The 8,514-nt window shown below is 45.4% G+C and overlaps 1 protein-coding gene across 1 annotated transcript; it reads left to right on the forward strand.

Annotated features, from left to right (window-relative positions):
- Positions 1-451: 451 nt before the first annotated feature.
- On the forward strand, positions 452-2,254 carry LOC123184869 (uncharacterized). Its single transcript, XM_044596916.1, has one exon. The coding sequence runs from the start codon at positions 666-668 to the stop codon at positions 1,050-1,052; it is 387 nt and encodes a 128-aa protein (XP_044452851.1). The 5' UTR covers positions 452-665; the 3' UTR covers positions 1,053-2,254.
- Positions 2,255-8,514: the final 6,260 nt, after the last annotated feature.

Below are 8,514 nucleotides of genomic sequence, written 5' to 3' on the forward strand. Positions count from 1 at the left end.
CAACGAGCGACGAGAAGAGTTATGACGGGTCTGTGACGTGCGAGGACGTCGGAATCCACTACCATTTTTATTGGGCTCCTCTTTAAGAAGCACATTTTCATTAACGAAAAGCACATTTAGTAGAAGGGAAATTTTGTGTCTGAAGTAGAACCATATTTTGAGAAGAAGAAAACAACAACATCAGTACATGTCAAATTTAGTAGCTTCAGGAATTATGTGATTTCCTAAAAAACAATTATGCGGTTGATACACCTCATTTTGGGATGTGCTTAAAACCAATACAAACTAAGATTGATTTTTGAACCACCGAATTTCCCTAAAATGAATTTTCTATCTGCCTTTTCCATCCTCTTCCTATTTATGATAGAAATTCGTCAATAGGATGCAGAGGCGTCCAGGTCTTTTAACTGAAGAAATCATATTTATTGACTGAGAAACTGAAGACGTTCTACTTCTTATTTCTTCAGTTAAAAACAGCGCGTGAGATTGCCGCGGTCGAGCTTGAGTTCGATCCCAGTTCCAATCCAGCCGGCGACAGTTCCAATCCGAGTTGGGCAAGAATCAGGAGCTCACCCCTGAATAAATGGGCAGCGGCGGCGGGAGCAGCAGCTCCAGTTCGATCTGCTCGCCCACCTTCCCGATCTCCAGACCTAGGCACGCCATCGATGGCGGCCAAGGTGCTCCAGCTCCGCAGCGCCGACGGCAAGGTGCTCGTCGCTCCGGCGTGGGACTATCGCCCGGCCGCCGCCCAAGCCCGCCCGCTGGAGATGCGGGTGCCCTCGCGCGCCCTCGAGAGGGTGCTCCAGTACTGGACCAAGCACAGCCTGGCCAAGGCCTCCGGTGAGTCCCGGGAGTCCCTCGCCCGCTGGGACGCCGACTTCCAGCGCCGTCTCCAGGAAGACGGCCTCGCCAAGGAGGCCGCCGCAGCCGTCCAAGAACTCCGCCACCACGGCGTCCACCACGGAGGGCGTCCCCGTCGCCACGCCGCCACGGGCGCATCTGGTGTCGCTGCTCCAGCCACCGCCGCCCGTGCTGATCCCGTCCGTGCCTAGTGCCAACTCGTTCACCACCTCAAGGGTGTCGACCACGGAGAACCTAGCCCAGCGCCGACGGCGCCCATCGCTTTCCATGCCTCCGATGTTGCCGTCGCCGCGCGCCCTGGGCCTGCCACCACCTTGCTGGCCGCTGCTGGCACTGAGCCCGTTAGTGTCCGGTGCGCCATCCGTGCCCGTGGACGCCAGATGGCTCAAGACGAGGAGTCCGCTTGCCACCACCGCAAGCGCCCGGCTTCCAAGGCTCCACTCTGCCTGCCTGCCACTACTGTTGCGCCCGTGAAGAAGGTCTCTCGTCCCGTCGCTTCCAAGGCTCGCTCTTTCGTCGGCTCAACACCATTGCCTGTCACTGCTGCTGTGCCCGGTGTGAAGAAGACGGCTCCAGCTTCAACTCTGCGCGCAAGAAGGGGGATGGGGGAGCTCAGCTGCAAGGTTCCGAAGCAAAACCAATCGCCATTGCCTGTCATTGCTGTTGCAGCACCAAGGAAGCAACCAATTCCTTGGCTGCGTCCAGTGGTATTACGCCTTCCCTAGTCTTTTAGTTGCTTCCTAAACCATGCACACATAAGTTTCATTTAATCTTTGTCCCTCTAGGTTCTGCACTTGCTTACCAAGATTTCTAGTGTTCTTTGAATCCCGTTCAGTCATTAGTAATTTTACTAGAGTGTCAGCAGAGTCTCCATCTAGTCTAGGCAGCAAAAACCTTGTTAAGATGTGTACGACATAGTTACCACTGCATCCACACCTGGTCCTAAGTTAAGGGTTTAAGTGAATAAAGGGCATTTTCAATAAATCAAAGTAAAGCAGATGAGCCTAAAAAGGAAACTCATGTACTGCAATTCCCGCACGAGACAGAGCATAAAACGCACTCGCCGCAAAATGCAAAATGCCCGTTTGCTACCCGGCTTGTAGCAGGAAAAAGGAGTAGAATTGAACTTGTCGATACACACAGTAATCATGTGAGCTGCCTAGCGTTTGGAGACTATGCTGACTCTCCTGTAAAATTAATCTTGGCTGAATTGGATTCTTAGGCACTGGCGTCGTGGTGAGTTAAAGTTGCAGTTTCTGATGAGTAGCATTGGTTGGTGAACTCTTGTGTGTATGTGTGAGTGAAGCTTTAAGCTAAGCAAGTCCTTGATGTACCGACTATCGAGTCATATTGTAATCAATATCAGATATGAATGAAATATTGTTGGCCTGAATTTGAGCAGAGCATTTGAGTAACTCTATTTATTTTTATGTTTCTATGCGTCTTAAAACACGCCGTTGCTCTTGTCAGAAAAGTATGTACACGAGGTACGATCCGATGGATGCACCTATGATTTCACAATACTTTGTTGAGTTGTGAAGTGCATGGACATGTTTGGGGGAGTTTGAAGACAGACTTTATGGTTACAGATACTGCAATCTGATTGTCAAATAGGTTGCAGCTGTTTGGCAAATAGGTTGGGCTTTTCTAATGTGAAAAAGGATTCGGCGCAACAGCAGTCTTACCTTCTCTAGCTCCTTGAGAAATTTTCCTGTTCATTTGAACATTACAAATTCCACTGTCTATCCTAACATCTTCCCCAAGCAACCAAATATTGCGCTTGTACCATTGGGCATTGCTTGGAATCGATTTAATTTGTTACTTTTAAAGGAGCGACAACATGCTCAGAAGAACCTGATGATATTTAAAACTTTGCTATCACCTATCAGGTGATTCATATTCTTGCAGTGCATGAAAACTGAATTTTATAGGCATATTAAGACAATATGGTTACTACGCCCATGGGAGACAGCAAATTATAATTTTGTTGGAACTTTTGCGTGCTTGAATGCCAAATCATTCTAGAAGACATAATTTCCTTTTTAAATATATTTTTCTCTTCAAGCAAGAATGCTGCCAAAATCTGTGCATCGTGAACAATTTCTCTGAATCCATATGCAAATGTGGCACAGAGCATGCTGCTTTCAGTTTGCTCTGTTAGCACATTTACCCATGTTAAGTTGGTTTTTACAAAACAATTATAATGATGTATGCTTTTTCCCACGAGAAACTGAACGAGTACTGCATATTCATCATTAAACTGAAACTAAATGATAAGTATGTCAGTACAGAGGTAATGTTGCATTGTTGGTCAATTCTTTGCTACTGTTCTTCATCATGCATGCATGGGGAACGTATATGTGGAAGCTTCTCCTGTGGATCATGTTTTTTTTTCTCGGGCGGAAAGTACTAGTTTCTTGCTGCATTTTTTCCGTTGGGTGTTCAGTGACGAAAAAATGCCTTTTTCTGCAGTTCTGCTGCATTTTTCTGATTTGAATGATGAAACAATTTCCAAGATCTTACTGAACTTCTTTAAGTATACAAACATATTTTGAACTTATTTACGTATACAAACATATTCTGAACTTATTTACTTCTACATTTTCCAAGATCTTTGTGAACTTCTTTCTGGACCATTCTGAAGTCAGTTGTTTTTCTTATGTGTTTTTCCTTCAGAACGTTTTTATTTTGGTGTTCATTCCTAACCTCATCGAACTAGCTAAGTTGCTTGATTAGACTGATGAATAATGAATATACAAAATCAATCAACCATTCTGAGTTGGAACATGCCAACAACCATGTCCATTAAATGAGCAAAATAAATGAATAAAATCACTTTCGCCCAGAAAGATTTTGAGTGAAAGCACATGGAGCTGGACGTAATATAATCGTATATCCAAGATGTCATTTTAACAAAAAAATGGTGGATTTCCTAATCCTAAAATATGTTATTTAACACCATATTTTCGTATCATTATCATGAATACAAGATACTATCACCTAGCAAATACATTTCCTCCCGAGCATGACGTGTCAAAAAAATGTTGCACCTTTTTGTCACTGTTCATTGCTGAATTTTTTATTGTTCATACCTCCCAAATGATTTTGAGCTTGAATTTGTACATGTTTCCACTGTAACAGGGTTTCCATCTAATATTTTCTACTGTTGCGAGTGTTTTTTTGGAGAAGATGTGAGCTTTTGTTTTCGAAAAAATATTGCGAGCTTTTTATTAGGAGAGTTCTTTCTCAGAGGGGATGAGAGCCCAACAGCAAATAGAAATGCAGAGCCTAAAGGCTGTGCCCAGGAGACCTCCTGTTGGGCGATATCTGCGCCCGCAACGCACGCCCCTCGTGGGCCGGCCCATATACACGAGCTTTCTTTCGATTCCCTGGATCGCTCGTCCCCACGATCGTTAGTTTTTTTTTTCACATGACAGGATCGCTGGTTAACTTGTATAAAAACTATGCTGGTTGACCTTTGACCACCAACATGGATCACTGCTCAGGTTGTTGACTCATAAATTCACGAGAAAAGTTCATAAAAAATAATTCATCGATTTCAAAAATGTTCATCATATTTTGAAGAAAAGTTAACGAATTTTGGAAACATTTATTGATTTTGATAAGGAGTGTTACAAAATTTCATTTATTTGGAAAATAGTTCATCGATTTTGAAATAATTTCACCAATGTTGAAAAAAGTTTATCGGATTTGAAAAAAGTTCATTGAATTTTTTAAAAAATCATCGAGTTCAATAAAAGTTCATCCATTTTTAAGGAAAAAGTCACGAATTTGAAAAAAGTCCATCGAACCCGGGAAGAAGAAAAAGACAAAAGAAAAACGAAGACAAAAGAAAAAAAAAGACGTGCAAAGATAAAAGTTAGCACGTCTAGTTGGGGATGGTGGGGTGATTACTGCAGCTAACAATTAAGCAAGACGTCCCCGGTTCGAGTCGCAGCGCAATCACTCATTTTTTGCATTTGGAAAAAACAAAGAGAAAAAGCTAGATGGGCCGGCCTAGTGGAGAGGGGGCTATGCACCCCTTTGCGAATTGTACTGTAGCGGGTGCAGAGGGCGCCGGATAGGATTTTGCAACCCAGGTACAACCGCGGAACCTCCCGGCAAGCGGCCCATCACGAGAAAATGGAGGGAAAAACTCCAGAAGCGAGGGAAAACCCTCTTCCCGTTCCCCAAATGCGCGCACAGAAAAGATGAGAATGTGTGCTGATCTCACAGGGTACAACCCCCACCGCGAGGAAGCGGAAGACCCCGACGACGGAGAAGGCGAAGGCTGCCAGGAAGCCTCGCAAGCCGCAGGTATGTAGTTCACTCTACCCATCATGCCATTTGATAATTTAGTTAGTCTGAATTTGTCCCAAGTACTTGCTCAATTGTTTGATTTGTCTGAACCTGTTGCATCTATGTTGTCGCATTGTTTGGTGGTGTTAGGTTGAAGTTGAAAAACCGATCAAGATGCCTGTTTACTAAATTAAAGACACTAATTTTAAAATTATACCAAATCAAAAACACTTATTTTGGGAACGGGCGCAATTTAAGATTACTTCTTGTAATACCACCGAATTCCCCTAAAGCAAAATTGGCAATGCATTTTCTTTCTGTCTTGCACATCCTATCTTATACAGTAGAAATTCATCAACAGGTTCAGAGGCGTCCAGGTTTTTAACTGAAGAAATCCTATTTGTGGACTGAGAAACTGAAGACGCTCCATTTGTTCTTCAGTTAAAAACGAATGAGCGCGTGAGATTGCCGCAGCCGAGCTCGAGTTCGATCCCAGTTCCAATCCAGCCGGCGACAGTTCCAATCCGAGTTCGACAAGAATCAGGAGCTCTCCCCTGGATAAATGGGCACCAGCTCCAGTTCGATCTGCTCGCCCACCTTCCCGATCTCCAGACCTAGACACGCCATCGATGGCGGCGAAGATGCTCCAGCTCCGCAGCGCCGACGGCAAGGTGCTCGTCGCTCCGGCGTGGGACTATCGCCCGGCCGCCGCCCAAGCCCTCCCGCTGGAGACGCGGGTGCCCTCGCGCGTCCTTGAGAGGGTGCTCCAGTACTGGACCAAGCACAGCCTTGCCAAGGCCACCGGTGAGTCCCGGGAGTCCCTCGCCCGATGGGACGCCAACTTCCAGCACCGTCTCGAGGAAGACGGCCTCGCCAAGGAGGCCGCCGCAGCCGCCCAAGAACTCCGCCGCTACGGCGTCGACCACGGAGGGCGTCCCCGTCGCCACGCCGCGACGGCCGGACCTGCTGGTGCCGCTCCTGCCACCGCCACCCGTGCTGATCCCGTCCGTGCCTGGTGTGTCAACCACGGAGAACGCAGCCTTGCGCCGGCGATGCCCGGCTCTTTCGATGCCTCTGATGTTGCCTCCGCCCCGCGCCCTGGGCCTGCCACCACCTTGCCGGCTGCTGCTGGTGCTGACCCCGTGGGTGTCCGGTGCGCGATCCGTGCCCGTGGACGCCAGATGGCTGAAGACGAGGAGTCCGCTTGCCACCACCGCAAGCGCCCGGCTTCCAAGGCTCCACTCCGCCTGCCTGCCACTGCTGTTGCGCCCGTGAAGAAGGTCTCTCATCCCGTCGCTTCCAAGGCTCGCTCTTTCGTCGGCTCTACACCACTGCCTGTCACTGCTGTTGCGCCCGGTGTGAAGAAGGTGACTCCAGCTTCAACTCTGCGCGCTAGAAGGGGGATGAGGGAGCTCAGCTGCAAGGTTCCGAAGCAAAACCAATCGCCATTGCCTGTCATTGCTGTTGCAGCACCAAGGAAGCAACCAATTCCTTGGCTGCCTCCAGTGGTATTACGCCTTGCCTAGTCTTTTAGTTGCTTCCTAAACCATGCACACATAAGTTTCATTTAATCTTTGTCCCTCTAGGTTCTGCACTTGCTTACCAAGATTTCTAGTGTTCTTTGAATCCCGTTCAGTCATTAATAATTTTACAAGAGTGTCAGCAGAGTCTCCATCTAGCTAGGCAGCAAAAACCTTGTTAAGATGTGTACGACATAGTTACCACTGCATCCATACCTGGTCCTAAGTTAAGGGTTTAAGTAAATAAAGGGCATTTTCAATAAATCAAAGTGAAGCAGATGAGCCAAAAAAATTGGAAACTCATGTACTGCAATTCCGGCATGAGACAGAGCGTAAAACGCACTCGCCGCAAAATGCAAAACGCCCGTTTGCTACCCGGCTTGTAGCAGGAAAAAGGAGTAGAATTGAACTTGTCGATACACACAGTAATCATGTGAGCTGCCTAGCGTCTGGAGACTATGCTGACTCTCCTGTAAAATTAATCTTGGCTGACTTGGATTCTTAGACATTGGCGTCTTGGTGAGTTAAAGTTGCAGTTTCCGACAAGTAGCATTGGTTGGTGAACTCTTGTGTGTATGTGTGGGTGAAGCTTTGAGCTAAGCAAGTCCTTGATGTACCGACTATCAAGTCATACTGTAATCAATTTTGGATATGAATGAGAAAATTGTTGGCCTGAATTTGTGCAGAGCATTTGAGTAATCTTTTTGTATCGATTTATTCTTGTATGCTTCTATGGCTTCTTAAAATATTCCGGCATTCTGGTTGGAAAAGTGTGTACCCGAGATACGATCCAATGGATTGACCTCTGGTGTCACAATACTTCCTTTGAGTGGTGATGCACATAACCATGTTTGGGACAGTTATCAGTTAGAAGATTTTTTGGTTTGAGATACAGCAATCTACTTGTCAAGAATGTGAACTCTTGTGTGTGTGTGTTGGTGAAGCTTTGAGCTAAGCAAGTCCTCAATGTACCAAATATCTAGTTGTACTGTGATCAATTTCAGATATGAATGAAAAAATGTTGGCCTGAATTTGTGCAGAGCATTTGAGTAACTTTCTGTATATATGTTTGTTGTAGAAGATTTGTTGGTTTGAGAATGTGGAAAAGTTTGCTGCTATCTGACAAATAGGTTTGGCTTTTCTCAGATCATGTTATCTTTTCACTTGGATTACAAATGTCAAGAATGTGAAAAAGGTTTCAGTGCAACAGCAGTCTTACGTTCTATGGCTGCTTGAGAATTTTTCCTGTTCATTTGAATATTACAAATTCCACTGTCCATCCTAATATCTTCACCAAGCAACCAAATATTGCGCTTGTACCATTGGGCATTGCTTGGAATCACTGGATCTAAATACAACAACTGGGGTCCCAGACAAAAGATTGGAAACTGTGTTGATGAGTCAGAGCAATAATGCAGCACTAGAAATGGACCAACTGAAGACAATCAAGGAGCAACAACACGCTCAGAAGAACCTAGTGATATTTAAAACTTTGTTATCACCTATCAGGTCATTCATATTCTGGATACTGAATATGCAGTGCTTGCATTTCAGTGCATGAAAACTGAAATTTAGGCATATTAAGACAATATGGTTACTACGCCCATGGGAGACAGCAAATCAACCCCTCTATTATTATTTTTCCAGTCGGTTACAGTTTGATCATTTTGTTGGAACTTTTGCAGCTCGAATGCCAAATCATTCTAGAAGACATCATTTCTTGTTTAAATATATTTTTCTCTGCAAGCAAGAATGCTGCCAAGATCTGTGAACAATTTCTCTGAATCCATATGCAAATGCGGTACAGAGTTCCAGTCCACAGTTTTTTTTAATA

This window comes from Triticum aestivum, chromosome 2A (genome assembly GCF_018294505.1).
Source record: "Triticum aestivum cultivar Chinese Spring chromosome 2A, IWGSC CS RefSeq v2.1, whole genome shotgun sequence".
In the NCBI taxonomy this organism is placed as follows: domain Eukaryota; kingdom Viridiplantae; phylum Streptophyta; class Magnoliopsida; order Poales; family Poaceae; genus Triticum; species Triticum aestivum.